Genomic DNA, 19,327 nt, shown 5'->3' on the forward strand with positions numbered 1-19,327 from the left:
AAGCCGAATTCTGTTGCCCGGCCCTGCGTGTGTGATTTCTAACTCAGGCACTCAATATAAGATGCAAAATGCAACCTTATACCGAAATCACATGTGCTATGTAATGTGAATAGTATTGTTTACCGTGAAAGAGTATAGCCATTGTTCTGTAAAATGTATCTTTTTAAATACTTCTTTAAATACTTTAAATATATTTTTTCCTCCCACAACTGCAAATGTTTCAAGCCTCCCTCCTTCGTCCCAAAGGCTATCTCAGATAAGGCGGTTAAAAAAAATGCACACGCGATTAAATGTTCTCTGAGCTCATGCTGTTGTCCAGCACTGACAGAGCTCAGCAGAATGTGTGGAGGGATGCAGTAGTACAGTACAGGAAAGTGGCCAAGGAACGTGAGGACAGGAGGGACGATCGAGATGAGAGGTGGCGGCAAGAAGATCAGAGGAGGCAGGATGCAACGCTGGGGCTACTGCGGGATCAAACGCCATGCTCTGGCGTCTGGTGGAGGTTCAGGAACAGCAGCAGGATCACAGACTGCCGCTGCAGCCCCTGCTTAACCGCCCTCCCTCCTCCCCAAGTTCCATAGCCTCCTCACATAGATGCCCAAGAAGCTCCGGGCACCCAACCACTCCACCCCAGTGGACAACCCAAGCAACAGAAGGCTGTCATGCAACAGGTTTTGAAGTGGCCTTTTCCTACCCTCCTCCCACACCCCACCTGGGCTACCTTGTGAGTTATCTCCCTATTTTTGTAATCAATTAATAAAGAATACATGGTTTTTAAACGATAGTGACTTTATTTCCTTTGCAAGCAAGCTGTGATCGAAGGGGGGAGGGCAGGTGGCTTACAGGGAATTGGAGTCAACGAAGGGGGCGGGTTTTCATCAGGAAGAAACAAACAGAAGTGTCACACGGTACCCTGGCCAGTCATGAAACTGGTTTTCAAAGCTTCTCTGATGCGCAGCGCTTCCTGCTGTGCTCTTCTAATCACCCTGGTGTCTGGCTGTGTGTATTCAGCAGCCAGGCGATTTGCCTCAACCTCCCACCCCGCCATAAACGTCTCCCCCTTACTCTCACAGATATTATGGAGCACACAGCAAGCAGCAATAACAATGGGAATATTGGTTTCTCTGAGGTCTGAGCAAGTCAGTAAACTGCGCCAGCGACCCTTTAAACGTCCAAATGCACGCTTTACCACCATTCTGCACTTGCTCAGCATATAGTTGAACAGCTCCTTACTACTGTCCAGGGTGCCTGTGTACGGCTTCATGAGCCAGGGCTTTAAGGGGTAGGCTGGGTCCCCAAGGATAACTATAGGCATTTCAACATCCCCAACAGTTATTTGCTGGTCTGGGAAGTAAATCCCTTCCTGCAGCTGTTTAAACAGACCAGAGTTCCTGAAGATGCGAGCGTCATGAACCTTTCCTGGCCATCCCACGTTGATGTTGGTGAAACGTCCCTTGTGATCCACCAGTGCTTGCAGCACCATTGAAAAGTACCCCTTGCGGTTTATGTACTCGCCGGCTTGGTGCTCAGGTGCCAAGGTAGGGATATGGGTTCCATCTATGGTCCCACCACAGTTAAGGAATCCCATTGCAGCAAAGCCATCTAGTATGACCTGCACATTTTCCAGACTCTCTACCCTTGATAGCAGCAGCTCAATGATTGCGTTGGCTACTTGCATCACAGCAGCCCTCACAGTAGATTTGCCCACTTCAAATTGATTACTGACTGACCGGTAGCTGTCTGGCATTGCAAGCTTCCACAGGGCTATTGCCTCTTGCTTCTCAACTGTGAGGGCTGCTCTCATCTTGGTATTCTTGCGCCTCAGGGCAGGGGAAAGCAAGTCACAAAGTTCCATGGAAGTGCCCTTATGCATGTAAAAGTTTCGGAGCCACTGGGAATCATCCCAAACCTGCAACACTAACCAGTCTGTGCTTGTTTCCCGAGCCCAGAATCGGTGTTCCACAGCATGAGCCTGCCCCATTAACACCATGATCTCCAACTTGCCAGGGACCGCGGTTTTAGAGAAATCTGTGTCCATGTCCTCATCACTCTCGTCACCGCGCTGCTGTCGCCTCCTTGCCTGGTTTTTCAGGTTCTGGTTCTGCATAAACTGCACGATAATGCGTGAGGTGTTTACAATGTTCGTAACTGCTGTGGTGAACTGAACGATCTCCATGCTTGCCGCGCTATGGCATCTGCTCAGGTAATCCAGGGAAAAGGGCGTGAAATGATTGTCTGCCGTTGCTTTCACGGAGGGAGGGTTGACTGACAACACTTACCCATAACCTCCCGTGACAAATTTTTGGCCCCATCAGGCATTGGGAGCTCAGCCCAGAATTCCTATGGGCAGCTGGGACTACAGGAACTGTGGGATAGCTACCCACAGTGCACTGCTTGGAATATCGACGCTTGCCACAGTACTGTGGATGTACACCGCCGAATTAATGTGCTTAGTGTGGATGCATGCACTTGACTTTATACAATCTGTTCCCAAAACAGACTTCTGTAAAATTGGAGTAATTTTGTAGTGTAGACAAGGTTAGAGATTAGGAGAGTGCTGGTTTTTTATCTGGACAGGTCCAAGTCCTTCAGTCTCCTTGCCTTTTTGTGTCCTATACAGATCACATGAAAGGCTTGACAGTGTCAGAACAAAATCTCTCTCACTGGACCAACCTCTTGCATTACAGTGCCATATGATGTAGCCAATATTCCTCTTCTTCAAAGACTCTTACCCCATTCTACAAGGGCCCAGGCTCCATCAATTGCTTTCCTCAAGGATGCTCCCATTCTGGACATCTGTAGGGCTGCTATTTGGTCCTCAGTACATACATTTGTTCAGCATAATGCAGTCACAATGGCCTCTGGGTCAGATGTGAACTTTGGCAAAGTTGTATTTTAATCATTGTTCAAGTAGACTCTGAACCCACCTCCAAACAGTACTGCTTGGGACTCATCTGAGTGGAGTACACATCTGCAATCACTTGAAGTTGAAATGGTTACGTACTTGTTCTGTAACTTGTTCTTTGAGATGTGAGTGCAGACATGTATTCCACAATCAATCCTCCATCCTCTTTCCAAGGGAGGCTTTAGCCACTCACTCCGGTGCAAAGGAACTGAGGGGTATTGGGGTGGTGCTGCCCTTATATTGTCTTGGAAGAGGCCATAGGAGGCATAGGGCATGGGATCCATGAGGAGGTGTAGGGCACATGCATCACACTGATGGGTACTGCTGTGGGGGAAAAGGTTTCCAACTAGTGCATTCATCACAGATGCACCTGAGTGCAATACGTCTGAACCCACATCCCAAAGAACAACAGTTACAGAACTGCTAAGTAACCATTTTTATACCATACCTGATTCTGTGACACCAGTTTCTCTCCAGCAGTGGAAATGGACCTAGTTCAAGACCCCATTATTGAGTATTGTTTTGCTGAGGTGTAACAGAACCCTTACAAAGAGCTAGGCTTGTGGAATATTCAGGTTCTGAGGTAAACCTAGAAAAGTTAAGAAATTCTTAAGAAAAAGTTAAGTATACTTCTTAAATATGACATGTGGGGGGAGGAGCAGGGGGGAGCTTAGTTATACATCCTTTCTTTATAGGTTATGTCTATGGAATAGAGTTACCAAGGTTAATATAACTGACCTCTGTATTTCCAGTAAACATAAGGAGAATATAAGGTCTTTCATGATATATGGCATCACATACTTTTTTAAAGGCATTTATTACGTAAAACAACTGCAACTGGCTTCTACACAGCTTCAGTACCAGCCTTTGTCTTTGTTGTTTACCAGGAACCACATGTGGACTGGATCTCTCTAAAGTTATAATGTCTTCTGCAGTTTCCACAGTATGCGTCCGATGAAGTGAGCTGTAGCTCATGAAAGCTTATGCTCAAATAAATTGGTTAGTCTCTAAGGTGCCACAAGTACTCCTTTTCTAAAGCATACAGAGACATCCAGCGACTGAATAATATATGGCAAATAAACATATAATTAAATATGTAGGTAACAACACAACTGCCATTCATCTGTCCTTTTTAAAGCTTCAGGTGGAAACCAGTTCTAGGTCATATCCCTTTCAGCAGCATTAAGCCCTGGTCTACACTAGGACTTTAGGTCGAATTTAGCAGCGTTAAATCGATTTAAACCTGCACCCGTCAACACAATGAAGCCCTTTATTTCGACTTAAAGGGCTCTTAAAATCAATTTCCTTACTCCACCCCTGACAAGTGGATTAGCGCTTAAATTGACGTTGCCGGCTCGAATTTGGGGTACTGTGGACACAATTCGATGGTATTGGCCTCCGGGAGCTATCCTAGAGTGCTCCATTCTGACCGCTCTGGACAGCACTCTCAACTCAGATGCACTGGCCAGGTAGACAGGAAAAGAACCGCGAACTTTTGAATCTCATTTCCTGTTTGGCCAGTGTGGCAAGCTGCAGGTGACCATGCAGAGCTCATCAGCACAGGTGACCATGATGGAGTCCCAGAATTGCAAAAGAGCTCCAGCATGGACCGAACGGGAGGTACGGGATCTGATCGCTGTTTGGGGAGAGGAATCCGTGCTATCAGAACTCCATTCCAGTTTTCGAAATGCCAAAACCTTTGTCAAAATCTCCCAGGGCATGAAGGACAGAGGCCATAATAGGGACCCGAAGCAGTGCCGCGTGAAACTGAAGGAGCTGAGGCAAGCCTACCAGAAAACCAGAGAGGCGAACAGCCGCTCTGGGTCAGAGCCCCAAACATGCCGCTTCTATGATGAGCTGCATGCCATTTTAGGGGGTTCAGCCACCACTACCCCAGCCGTGTTGTTTGACTCCTTCAATGGAGATGGAGGCAATACGGAAGCAGGTTTTGGGGACAAAGAAGATGAGGAGGAGGTTGTAGATAGCTCACAGCAAGCAAGTGGAGAAACCGGTTTTCCCGACAGCCAGGAACTGTTTCTCACCCTAGACCTGGAGCCAGTACCCCCCGAACCCACCCAAGGCTGCCTCCTGGACCCAGCAGGCGGAGAAGGGACCTCTGGTGAGTGTACCTTTTAAAATGCTATACATGGTTTAAAAGCAAGCATGTGAAAGGGTTACTTTGCCCTGGCATTCGCGGTTCTCCTAGATGTAGTCCTAAAGCCTTTGCAAAAGGTTTCTGGGGAAGGCAGCCTTATTTCGTCCTTCATGGTAGGACACTTTACCACTCCAGGCCAGTAACACGTACTCGGGAATCACTGTAGAACAAAGCATTGCAGTGTATGTTTGCTGGCATTCAACCAAAAGCCGTTCTTTATCTCTCTGTGTTATCCTCAGGAGAGTGAGATATAATTCATGGTCACCTGGTTGAAATAGAGTGCTTTTCTTCAGGGGACACTCAGAGGAGCCCATTCCTGCTGGGCTGTTTGCCTGTGGCTAAACAGAAATGTTCCCCGCTGTTTGCCACAGGGAGGGGGGAAGGTTGAGGGGGTAGTCACGCGGTGGGAGGAGGCAAAATGCGACCTTGTAACGAAAGCACATGTGCTATGTATGTAATGTTAACAGCAAGGTTTACCCTGAAAGAGTGTAGCGACTGTTTTATAAAATGTGTCTTTTTAAATACCGCTGTCCCTTTTTTTTTCTCCATCAGCTGCATGTGTTTCAATGATCACAGGATCTTCTCCTTCCCAGAGGCTAGTGAAGCTTAGAAAGAAAAAAAAACGCACTCGCGATGAAATGTTCTCCGAGCTCATGCTGTCCTCCCACACTGACAGAGCACAGACGAATGCGTGGAGGCAAATAATGTCAGAGTGCAGGAAAGCACAAAATGACCGGGAGGAGAGGTGGCGGGCTGAAGAGAGTAAGTGGCGGGCTGAAGAGAGGGCTGAAGCTCAAATGTGGCGGCAGCGTGATGAGAGGAGGCAGGATTCAATGCTGAGGCTGCTGCAGGACCAAACCAGTATGCTCCAGTGTATGGTTGAGCTGCAGCAAAGGCAGCTGGAGCACAGACTGCCACTGCTGCCCCTCTGTAACCAACCGCCCTCCTCCCCAAGTTCCATAGCCTCCACACCCAGACGCCCAAGAACGCGGTGGGGGGCCTCTGGCCAACCAGCCACTCCCCCACAGAGGATTGCCCAAAAAAAAGAAGGCTATCATTCAATAAATTTTAAAGTTGTAAACTTTTAAAGTGCTGTGCTTAAAGTGCTGTGTGGCATTTTCCTTCCCTCCTCCACCACCCCTCCTGGGATACCTTGGTAGTCATCTCCCTATTTGTGTGATGAATGAATAAGGAATGCATGACTGTGAAGCAGCAATGACTTTATTGCCTCTGCAAGCAATGATTAAAGGGAGGAGGGGAGGGTGGTTAGCTTACAGGGAAGTAGAGTGAACCAAGGGGCGGGGGGTTTCATCAAGGAGAAACAAACAGAACTTTCACACCGTAGCCTGGCCAGTCATGAAACTGGTTTTCAAAGCTTCTCTGATGCGTACCGCGCCCTCCTGTGCTCTTCTAACCGCCCTGGTGTCTGGCTGCGCGTAACCAGCAGCTAGGCGATTTGCCTCAGCCTCCCACCCCGCCATAAACGTCTCCCCCTTACTCTCACAGATATTGTGGAGCACACAGCAAGCAGTAATAACAGTGGGAATATTGGTTTCGCTGAGGTCTAAGCGAGTCAGTAAACTGCGCCAGCGCGCCTTTAAACGTCCAAATGCACATTCTACCACCATTCTGCACTTGCTCAGCCTGTAGTTGAACAGCTCCTGACTACTGTCCAGGCTGCCTGTGTACGGCTTCATGAGCCATGGCATTAAGGGGTAGGCTGGGTCCCCCAGGATACATATAGGCATTTCAACATCCCCAACAGTTATTTTCTGGTCTGGGAATAAAGTCCCTTCCTGCAGCTTTTGAAACAGACCAGAGTTCCTGAAGATGCGAGCATCATGCACCTTTCCCAGCCATCCCACGTTGATGTTGGTGAAACGTCCCTTGTGATCCACCAGAGCTTGCAGCACTATCGAAAAGTACCCCTTGCGGTTTATGTACTCGGCAGCTTGGTGCTCCGGTGCCAAGATAGGGATATGGGTTCCGTCTATATCCCCACCACAGTTAGGGAATCCCATTGCAGCAAAGCCATCCACTATGACCTGCACATTTCCCAGGGTCACTACCCTTGATATCAGCAGATCTTTGATTGCGTGAGCTACTTGCATCACAGCAGCCCCCACAGTAGATTTGCCCACTCCAAATTGATTCCCAACTGACCGGTAGCTGTCTGGCGTTGCAAGCTTCCACAGGGCTATCGCCACTCGCTTCTCAACTGTGAGGGCTGCTCTCATCTTGGTATTCATGCGCTTCAGGGCAGGGGAAAGCAAGTCACAAAGTTCCATGAAAGTGCCCCTACGCATGCGAAAGTTTCACAGCCACTGGGAATCGTCCCAGACCTGCAACACTATGCGGTCCCACCAGTCTGTGCTTGTTTCCCGAGCCCAGAATCGGCGTTCCACAGCATCAACCTGCCCCATTAGCACCATGATGCATGCATTGTCAGGGCCCATGCTTTCAGAGAAATCTGTGTCCATGTCCTGATCACTCACGGGACCGCGCTGACGTCGCCTCCTCACCCGGTATCGCGTTGCCATGTTCTGGTGCTGCATATACTGCTGGATAATGTGTGTGGTGGTTAATGTGCTCCTAATTGCCAAAATGAGCTCAGCGGCCTCCATGCTTGCCTTGGTATGGTGTCCGCACAGAAAAAAGGCGCGGAACGATTGTCTGCCGTTGCTCTGACGGAGGCAGGGGCGACTGACGACACGGCTTACAGGGTTGGCTTCAGGGAGCTAAAATCAACAAAGGGTGTGCCTGTACATCAAGGAGTATTTCAGGCAGGACTGCACGGAGGGTTCCAATAAGAAATGGTGCACCTAAGTTATCGTTGTTATTGGAACAAGGAGGTTAGCCTGGCCTCTGATTGATACATGGCTAGATTTACCTCGCTGCACCTTCTCTGTGAGTGACTGCAGTGTGATCTAGACAGGGGAGGAGGCAAATGAGTACAAAACAAATCTGGTCTATTTCTTGTTCTGACCCACTCCATCTATCTTTTACATCTTTGGCTGGCAGCAGACGGTGCAGAAGGACTGCATGCCATCCACATCTCATGGCTGCTCGGCAGAAGATGGTACAGTACGACTGCTAGCAATCCTCATCTCTTGCCTGCCTGGCAGAAGATGGTACAGTACGACTGCTAGCAGTCCGTATCGCCTACCCGCTCACCATAAGACGGTTGAATAGGACTGCAGGACTAAAGAGAATGACCTGGTCAAGTCACTCCAAATTTAGTCCCTGCGCCCATGTCTGCCCAGGCGCTCCCAGCCGACGTGGCCAGGAGCACCTCGGACACGACGAGGACGACTACCAATCGTATTGCACCGTCTGCTGCCAGAAGGCAATGGGTTGCTGCTACTGTGCAGCAAAGCCGTACCGCGTCTGCCAGCACCCAGGAGACATAGGGTGACGGTTACCTGAGCTGGCTCCATGCTTGCCGTGGTATGGCGTCTGCACAGGTAACTCATGAAAAAAGGCGCGAAATGATTGTCTGCCCTTGCTTTCACGGAGGGAGGGAGGGAACGGGGGCCTGACGACACGTACCCAGAACCACCCGCGACAATGTTTTAGCCCCCTCAGGCATTGGGATCTCAACCCAGAATTCCAGTGGGCAGAGGAGACTGCGGGAACTGTGGGATAGCTACCCACAGTGCAACGCTCCGGAAGTCGACGCTTGCCTCGGTACTGTGGAAGCGCTCCGCGGAGTTAATGCACTTAGAGCATTTTCTGTGGGGACACACACACTCGAATATATAAAACCGATTTCTAAAAAACCGACTTCTATAAATTCGACCTAATTTCGTAGTGTAGACATACCCTAAGATATCTAGACACTGGATTTGGTCATTGCTCCACACAAACAAAGTTTAAAAAACAGTTATCTGTCATTATACAACAGGCTGAAGAAATGCAGGTTTTATCTCTGAAGAAAACAGTAAAGCAGTCAACACAGAAAAGTAGCTAAATACATAATCCACGTGTCTGAATTAATCACTGTGGTGGAGATGAGGAATTGTTTTCTGAATGTCAACTTTTATATGATGAGCCCTTATAAAAGTTTAGGCTTCCCCACCACTGTAATCGTTCCTACACTTGTTGAGAGGGATATGGCACTTAAAAGGCCAGGAGTCCAGACAGTAGTTTTTCCCAAATAACAGCAGTTTCTTGTGAAGTTAAATGGTGTACTGCACATTTGGATAAAAAGAGAAATGGAAAGAAATATACAACTTGCTTCAAACAGGAGATATTACCTACGGATCAAGACTGAACCCTTCGTGGTGTCGTCAAGGCAGTCCAGATTTCATACGGGTATTTTATAAGTGGGAACTATGGAAGACTGCATTAGAAGAAAATGGCTTACGAATCAGCTGACAAATGGTGGAATACATGCAATGCTTCATTGAGAGGGACAACAAGAAGTCAATAAAACTAGATGGCACAGGGTTAAAGACCATGCAACAGTTTAAATACTTCAGTGTTGAGCTATGATGGGAATGTGGATGCGGGTGTTAGGAGCTGCATGAAGAGCTCTTTGCGTAACTGGAGGGAGTTGACAGGAATTCTCTGCAATAAAAATATGCCAAGTAAACTAAAGAGCAAAGTATGTGAGATCATGCTTAGGCCAGCCATGACATACAGGTTGGAATGCTGGCTAATGAGAAAAAGAGAAGAACTACTTCACACTGCCAAAATGAGAATGCTCAGGTGGATGCTGGGTAAGAGGAGAGCTCATAGGCTACACAATGAAATAGTATGAATCATAGTGCTCCCAGAATAGCTGAAGGAGTATCAACTGAGATGGCTGGGTCATGTGAAACAATGAGATGTGGGATATATTGGTCAGAGTACAAAAGCTAGTAGTCACAGGACAAAGGCCTAGAAAAAATGTGATTTGAGACACTGAAGTAAGACATCAAGGTTGATGGCTGCTTGGAAGATGCACTTGACAAGAATGCTGGGAGGCGAAGAGCAAGAGCTGTCAAAACCTGACTGAAGGGTGTGATGCTACATGATTGAAATATGACCATGTATATCATTGATATTGCTACTGTTAGACAATCGCAACAAATCTTGTACCAAGTATATCATGTAAGGTGTCAATGGAAAAGTTATTCGCTAAAGGCAGTTTCCACGATATGCATCTGAGGAAGTGAGCTGTAGCTCACGAAAGCTTATGCTCTAATAAATTGGTTAGTCTCTAAGGTGCCACAAGTACTCCTTTTCTTTTTGCGAATACAGACTAACATGGCTGTTACTCTGAAACCTCGCTAAAGATGATTATCCTGTTTAATCGTTTTGTATCTGAAGTGATGAATATTGGCTATATATCTGTATCACCCCATTGTGTTTGTTCCTGGGGTAACACCCACAAAGTAGTTTACATCCAGTCTAGCCAGCATATTGTGAGTGGACTATTCAAGTTGCTGGCCCATCAAAGACACTTAACTCTCACAGTGGGCCATGGAAGAAACTCATTCCGCCCAGATGGCTCTTCCTGCCGATGCCTTAGCCTCCAAGTGGCCAGTGGCTGCCCCTGTGAGTCAGTAAGCCATGTAAAAGCATGTGACCCTGAACTCCATATTGTGCCAGTAATTTTCCACAAACTGTGTTGTGGGCTTTTGTTTGGGACAGTAAAATTCCAGGCACGTGGCAGAGGGTATAAAAGACCCTGTAAACATATTCATGGTGCCTCTTCTCTGCTCTGATTCTCTGGACTGTGGACTTACATCTAAAATGAGCATTGTGATCTATGGACTGAGGAGCTTCCAATCTTTTGGAAGTTGCCAGAGACTGTACAAGCCAGCCATCTGAAACATCACTGCTACACACCTGATATAAGAACTTTGCAATGATTATATGTGTGGCTGGTCTCTTGGGATCAGACGAACCCTTCGTTTGATGAAACTGGTTTTCAATAACCACTCATCATAGAGTCTAGTGTCTGGGTGGTGAAATAAGGGCTGTAATGCCTAAGGAGACTGCATTTTTGACTTCTTGTTAACCAATGTGGTGAGACAGAAGTTTACTTTTGTTACTGGCTTTGTATAATCTAATGATAGATTAACTGCCAGTGTGGGGTGAGTTTGCCCTATTTCTCAGCAGTTTGTCCTGAATCTGACATTCTCAGCTGTTGAACCACTGCTAAGCCAGCACTCTGATCACTTAAACACCAATTAATTCGCCTGGGTGGACCTGACTCTCCCTAATTGGCAGATTAGAATGGGCTGGGGAGGACTGAAGAGGTAATTAGCCCATTAGTGCAGAGGGTAGAGGGCTGCACAGGAAGGAAATACTGGGAGAGAGGCAGGCTAGAGACCTGAGGAGGAACTGATATTGTAAATTCTGTGGTGGATGGATCAGTAAAGGTGGTGGGAATTCAATTTAAGTAAACTAAATGGTGGTATTTAATACTTGAACGTCTCCAAACACTCTGTGTAAACAGAGGACAGGACAGGAGCAGGATCTTGCCCTGTCACACTCTAAGAGAGGAGAAATTGAAGAAGACTAAAAGAGAAAAACAAATGTGTAACTTTAGTAATAAGTCAGTGCATCCCAGACTCTCTCTGTTTCTGCCTTATTTGCAAAACCTGAACCATCCTCTGCAATGAACTGTGAAGCAGAACCTCTTCACCCACTCCAGCTTTTCCACAGCTTCATTTTCTGCTCTTAAGGGATATCCTCCTTAGCAATCCAAATGACCAAGGGTCATGTGTGCTGAGCTAATGCCAATGTTAAACATTTTCCTTTCTGCCAGATCTCAAAGCTCTCAGCAAAAGCCTGTCAGTGTCAGAGCCTTCCAACACCAACCTCCTTCCCAAAAGCCAGCTGCAACAAAAGAACAAATGTTTGTTTTTAAGGCTCTTTGTTTACCCAGTCAGGGTTAAACTGGCTTCTATCTCTGAGGTTCTGCTGATGTGTCGTAATATCTTAAGGCACCTGCTTTGAAAGTCCTGGTTCAGAGATCCACTGTAACAGGGTTTCCTAAACTGTGGTACACATACCCCGGTACTGAACTATGGAGTTCGTAAGTAATCTAATTGCTATGGTAGTTGCTGCTGGGGCACCAAGAGGTGCACAGGCAAAGCTGGATTAGCACCCAAAAAACCCTGCATTTTTACTGGACTCTCTTGTTCTAGTGTTTTGGATTTTTTCCCCTTGAATGATGTAGCCAGAGGGCCAAGTCACTGCAATAACCAAACCAGGCTGGAAGGTCAAGCGAGCCAACATGAATGAGGGGAAGCTGAGGCAGAAGCTAGCCCAAAGCCAGACCAGGTTGACAGCACTGCTACGGTGCCTTAGAAAAACTATAGTGAGCACAGTGTTTCACCATAGTACATCCTGTTAGGTTTCTATCAAGCTTTTCTTGACCAGTGCAGACACAGCCTAACCATACCATAAACTGGTTTACAAAGCTGTTAATTAGGCTGGTTTCTGCACTGTTTATTCCTAAATGTTAAATTACAGACTGGGACTGGCCCATTTAGATACCTAGTGATTTCCCGTTTGGAAGAGGAGTCCTTTTCTTCACAGCTACTAGAACAATACTAGTTCTTTATGTTTCCGCCAGGTGTCCCAATACTCGCTGTCCAAAGTTGGATATCTAGTACTTCAGTCCAAACTTCATTACATGATTGTGCAAACCTCTTTTTAGAGTATCAGGAGAGATCACTGCTTCTTATTACCACCTCTTTTTAAAAGACTCAGTCTCTAGTTGGTGCACGTAGCAAGTCTGCATAACCATGTGTTCCTGTCACAGTTATCTTCGTTCTTCTGTCCCTAGTCCCTTCGTTTGTCTCTCACGCTTGTTGTTGTGCCTTGTCTTTAGGTTGTAAGCTATTTGTGGCTGGGACTGTCTCATACTATGTGTGTATATAGCACCTAATACAAGAGGGCCCTGGTCTGGTTGGGGCATTTGCATGCAACTGTCAAATAGATATTCATGATAATTTACAGATGAGCTACTTTTTGCCTTTACAGATGAAGGTGGGGCTTCTCCAGTCCTACATAATGGACCTGAGTGACCAGAATAGTGTCTTAGTTCAGACGATGGAAGAGCTGGAGAGAGAGTCTGAGTGGAAGGTGGCTACGCCAGAGGCAGAGCTTCAGGTACTGTTTGCTATACATGGATGTACCAAAGAAAGTGTGTGTTGTGCTCCTCTGTTTGCAGAGCATTCTGTAAACCTGCCTAACAATGCCTATGGGACTACTTATCTCTTTCTCTTTTAATGCTACAGTATATGTGTGTGTTATGAGAAACTTCCTTTCTAGGCTTGGTCTTTGAGTTAACTACAGTGCCTTGACTGGACCTACTTTTCCTTTTAATCTTCACCCCATCCTGCTCTGGTTATTTTGCATACTGTATGTGTAACAAAATATGAGAATGGGGTCTGGTTTGGGTGAAGGTTTATGCTTTTAACTATTTTCAACATTTCATATATTTTGGGGTGTATATGGTTGTCCCAGATTTTTCATGCTAAAATATAAAATGCAGACGACACCAAGCTAGGAGATTGCAAGCACTTTGGAGGACAGGATTAGAATTCAAAAAGACTTGACAAATTGGAGAATTGGTCTGAAATCAACAAGATGAAATTCAATAAAGATAAATGCTAAGTACTTAACTTAGGAAGGAAAAATAAAATGCACCATTACAACATGGGGAATAACTAACTAGTTGGTAGCAGTGCAGTGCTTAAAAGGATCTGGGGTTATAGTGGGGCACAAATTGAATATGAGTCAGCAATGTGGTGGAGTGGTGAAAAAGGCTAATATCATTCTGGGGTGTAATAAGAGGAGTGTTGTATGTAAGACTCAGGAGGTAATTGTCCTGTTCTACTTGGCATTCATGAGACCTCAGCGGGAATACTGTGTCCAATTCTGGACACTGCACTTTAGGAAGGATGTGGACAAACTGGAGAGAATCTAGAGGAGAGCAACAAAAATGAGAAATGGTTTAGAAAATCTGATCTATGAGGAAAAGTTAAAAAAAAAAAAAAAAAAAACAACCTGAGGATGTTTGTGTGGGGAAAAGAAGACTCGGGGCACCTGATAAGTTTTCAAATGCATTAAAGGCTGTTGTAAAGAGGACAGGGATCAGTTGGTCTCCTTGTCCACTGAAGATGGGACAAGAAGTAATGGGCTTACTCTGCAGCAAGTGAGACTTCTTAGATATTAGCAAAAACTTTCTAACTGTAAGGGTAGTTATTTTCTGGAATAGTCTTCTAGGGGTGATCGTGGAATATCCGTCATTAGAGGTGATTAAGAACAGATTGGACAAACATCTGTCAGGGATGATTTAGGTTTACTTGGCCCTGCCTCAGTGCAGGGGTTGGAATTTGATGACCTCTCGAGGTCCTTTCCGGGCCTATATTTTTATTATTCTGTGTCTATAAACTCTGTGGTTACTGACATAGAACAGAGCCTAACCCAGAAGTTGATGACAATATCTCATAGCTATTGGATCAGTGGTAACTTGTCTAACTCAAACCTCTAAGTCAGTGATACTCAGACTGAGGCTCACGAGAGACAGCGGCTCTTTAATGTGTCTCCTACAGCTCTTTGTAGCACCTGATATTAAAACACTGTGTCATTTAATTGTTAACCAGTCAGAATGCCGTTACTATGTTATTAACCAATTGTAGTGGATAAAATAATAATACTTGGTCAGTCCTTTTGCTGAGAGAATTTTATTTATATATATATAATATTAAATGAAACCATGAATTTACACTTTTGTGGCTCTTTTGGGTAATACTGATCACAAATTTGGCTCCTGAACCACTGAGGTCTAAGCGTCACTGCTCTACGTGATGCTTTTGGGGTCCCTGCAGACTGAGCCTTGATGATAGGAAGGTGTGAAGAGAGACGAGGTTGGTGGACAGTGCCATGTCCTCATCAAGATGGAGTGGCCATCTGTGATTAACTTCTGGTCAAACCTTTTAGCAAGACAGCAGTTGATAGGTGTAGACCGAGAGAAGCAGAATGTAGGCCTTCACAATATGATAGGAAGACTTCATACTTCTATAGAGCTTGCACTCAAAGATCTAAAAGTGCTTTCCAAAGTTGGGTCAGCAGAGTTACTGCATTTTACAGATGGGGAAATGGAGGCAAAAAGATTAAATAAAATTTCCAATGTCACACTTTGAGACAATGGCAGAGGCAGGAATAGAACATGGATTGGTTTTAATCACAAGACAACGTTGTCTCTCTGTAATGGCCTGAACACAGTTGGGATTGATAGCTGGACAAAAGCAATACTAAACAAGTCTTTTTTTAAACAATGGGCTGTGAATAGCTAAGATGGGTGCCTTGATGACTTAACAGGCAGATGCCATAAGACTGTATGGAAGTGATTAATCTATTTTGGACTGCTTGCAAGCAAATGAGTGCTGTAGTGAGTAAAGTATTAGGGATACAGTTTCATTAGACTCTAGGAATTAAGACTAGCACAATATTTCTTCATACATTAGAAAAAATAAATACTAGTCAAGAGGTCCTGTTATCATGTGTATGGCCCTGTAAAGTGATGAACCACGCTTTGCACTCCCACATTGCCAGGTGTGGTACTGCAGATACGCCTTGCCGTACTTCATCCCAACTGGTTGTCAGCAAGTGTTGCTGTTCAGATGTGGGCAATGAGAGATCAAATACATTAATTAACATAAGTATGTCTCCATTTAATGAAGCCCCATGAAAGGAGCATATGGAAAACAGATTAAAGGCCCTTACCTCAGAACGCCCCAAAGCAGCAGGGAGCCTCCTTGATTATATGCAAGTAGTTCTTATTGTGGCTCCTAATGGGGTAGTACATTCCTTGCTAGGCCCCATCACAGTCATCAATGTATTTATCTGCACAACACCTCTCTGAGGTAGAACAATGCTTTTATAACTGGGAACTGAGACACAAAGGCTAAGGACTTGCCAAAGATCACCTAGGGAGTCTGTGGTAGAAGAGGGAATGGAACCCAGCTCTCCCAACTCAAAGGCTTATTATTTCTCTGATCACTGGCCCACTCTTCCCTATAAATTAGTCCAAAGGAACATTCACAGGACTTTACTCTGAGACTTTTACTGCTCCCTTTGGAAATATTCTGTCATCCCTTTCATAATCTGAGATGGCCTCATCCAGTGAGCATTTCAGTTGCTCATTAATAGTGGCACACAAAGGCTACTAGTTGCACAGGCTCATAGTTATTATCCATTAAGAAAAACAGGAACAATTCTGAGTTTGGTATCATTAAAAGAAGGAATTTCCTTTCCTTTCTGAGTCCGTGTAAATTTTTAAATGCTACCTGAAGGAGCAGAATCCTTTGTGCTTGGTGAATGAGATGCATCTACCTTGGCCTGATTTTTAATTCTCAGTCTCCAGCCTTCTGGTGAGGGAACAAAGGTGTATAATCAAGTACCTAGTATACTCTTTTGCATTCTCCCCTGCTCTCAGAATGTGGAGATGTTAAACTTTTGATAGAATAGTGCAATTTTATATTTCAGTCAGCTACTTAAGATTCATTGTTTTTTAATTAAACTGCATGGGGAAAAAGAGGAGATATTAAAAGGTGCAGTACCATAAAGGGGATAGGTTTTCACTGTTCCTACGTGAGCAGAGACACCCCAATAAAGCAAGATGGAGTGCAGCAACAAGTCCTGTGCCTCCCCCCCTCCATCGTGGTGACTGTAACTGGAGTTAATTTGTGTGGCTTCTCAAATGAAAGACTTCATGTTTTATAGTCCTTATTCTTCCAATCTCCCCTTTCCTGTGGTTGAGTGCAGCCTGCACAAGTTGATGTGATGATGAGATGAACCTGTTTAGAGGAGTAAGGCTGGCCCACCTTGTGATTCCCACTCATCATGCTGCCTGTAAAATGACTCCCTGTGGTCAGAGCACCTTTCTGTCTTCTTTCTCTTCCTTTTTCTGTGAAAACTCAGCTCTTATCTCTTGGGATGGTGACTTTCTTGGCATGTAATCAGTGTTTGTTCTCTTCTTGTGTAGATGTTTCACAGCCTTTTTCTTCACCAATGTAAAGTCCATTGTCCATTTAGTTGTTCTGTGTCCAGTTTTCTCCGTGCACCCCCAACTACCAAATTCCTCAGGTCAGTGGGGCTGTAGTGACACCTGCTGCACAGTGCTGGGAGTGACTAACACCTTCACGTTTTCCGCAGTGCCGTCTGCCTGTACCCAGGACTCCAGTTTATCTGCTGCATTCTGCGAGTGATTGAAGCTTGGAGTAAAAATAGTGTGAGAATGTTTCTTTGGAATAACTTACAAGTTCTTTTTTTTTTAAATCAGAAATATTGCAAAGTTGGACTAACAAAGACTCTTATTTGAAAAAAGGGCCTGGAGATGAGTTTGGTCCCGAATCTGACTCTGTTCATAAGTTTAGTACATGTCAACTTTCTATGCTCTGTTATCAGGCACCTCTCCATTACTTCTTGGTCCACATTTGTAGGGTATTACAGTGCACACCTTAACAGAAGTAACATCACCCACCATGAACATTCCTATCAGCTGTTCTCACCCACTCTGGCAGATGAAATCCTCTTTAGGGGGAAGGTGGAGCTCCTTTCACTGTCTGTGTCAGCCACTTTTGGCTTCACTGTGGACTGAGTCCAGTCTGATGGTGTTCAGAGCAATGTAAGACACTGGAGGAAGGTTTTAATGGAAGCCATGACAGTTATCAGTGAGAGGCTGTGACAGAACAAAGAGGTAAAAGGAGAAAAAAGTATGGGACCTTTTGTTTGTCTTATTTGGTTTGTAAGTTCTTTGGGGAAGGGAAGGTCTCCTATTCTTGTTCTGTGTGTATGGTCCCTAGCACAATGAGACTCCAAGCGTTACCAGAATACAAACGTATAAGAATAATGGGCAGCTGGAGAGAAGAAAGCACCTTTGGACAACCCAAAAAATCCAATCTATTTGTGGTATAGAAATAGCATAAATTGCCATAGTAACAAAACAGTGTTTACATTACCTCAGTGGTAGGTGCCTTAAAAGGACCTAAGAGAGATTCTTTCCGACTGATTCACAAGCCATAGGGTGATGTCTGTCAGCTCAATGTTATGTGCTATCTAAGTCAGCCTTACAAAGGCAGCAGCATGTTTTTAACTCTAAGGGACTGCAGGATGTCTTTCTCTGGGACAATAAATAGTTTTGGAGTTGAGCATTGTCACCTGCAATTAAATGCCCAGGAGGGAAGGCATTAGCCGAAAATCATCATAGACTGGCTTCCAAACTGTCCACTCTCCAGATGAACTTTAAAATAGAGCAGAGGCAACATGGAGTTCAAAGGGAAATAGGCTCGAGGAGGAAGGGAATGGATGGGAGAGGCTGCTGTGTAAGTCTGCAACACTCAATAATGGCCTCTCCAAACTTCTTAGCCTCTCAGGCTCCTCCAGCCACAGGCTGAATGTTGGATCTTTCCTATAACTACTACTGTGTGGCAGGAGCAGGTCACTGACTGGCTTCCTAGCTGTGTATATAAGAACAATGGGCTCAAGTTACCAAAAATCAAAAAGCCACCTACCACCAAAAAAAAAAAAATCCCACAAACTGGAGAAAGCACCTGCTTTTATGGAATTAAAATAAAACCTGGAATGGGAAAGGAAAAGCATGAAAGAATTAGTGACAAGATATCATGTACAGCTGTGGTGATGATGATTTTATTGGTATTGTGGGAGAGAGGGGGAAGTTGGGACGCGGCAAAAACACAATTTGTCCTAGAATTGAATTTCTCTGATAAGGAATTTCAGAACCGCTGCCTCATTCATTCAGTGGCCAAATAATCATATGCGCTTTAATAATCTTTATTTTACAGGAGTAGGTTGCCAGGGTAACAGAGCATAAGCAGGAGAACAGCACCTTGCAGATCACAAAGGCAAATCTACAGAAAGAAATCTCACTGAGTTTCTCTCTCTCTGTCTCCCCTCTTTGCGGTGTAATGACAACTCTTATTTTTCATGCATTGGTTTAATAATCTTATTGAAAGATCCTTTCCCTGTTTTTATTATTCTTGTTTGCCTGAGCACAGACAATGGCAGAAACTTGGAATTCTCAAGCCCACTGGGCTAAGCAAACTAACAGTTGTAATATGGTTAGCATTTTTATGTAATTACTTTTTATTGCTGTTTTACTCCCGTTTCTGTTCCTCCCCAGCTAGTTGCAGCTTCCTTTTCTCTCTGACCCAATCAGGGAATAGTAAGGGTTGAGGGAGAGGTTAGTAATTGATTGCATTAATCGGAAATTATTAGCTGAGCATGTTTTCAGGGGT

The 19,327-nt window shown here is 45.1% G+C and overlaps 1 protein-coding gene across 1 annotated transcript in view; it reads left to right on the forward strand.

The window, feature by feature from the left end:
• The window catches only part of LOC311529129 (uncharacterized protein), a 248,970-nt gene that overhangs the window by 96,968 nt on the left and 132,675 nt on the right, over positions 1-19,327 (forward strand). Inside the window, exon 3 of the mRNA XM_084644866.1 lies at positions 13,044-13,172. Coding sequence (XP_084500992.1) covers positions 13,044-13,172 — 129 coding nt within the window. The remainder of the gene's footprint in view (positions 1-13,043; positions 13,173-19,327) is intronic.

This window comes from Lepidochelys olivacea (genome assembly GCF_965140295.1).
Source record: "Lepidochelys olivacea isolate rLepOli2 genome assembly, chromosome: 12".
NCBI classification, from domain to species: Eukaryota; Metazoa; Chordata; order Testudines; family Cheloniidae; genus Lepidochelys; species Lepidochelys olivacea.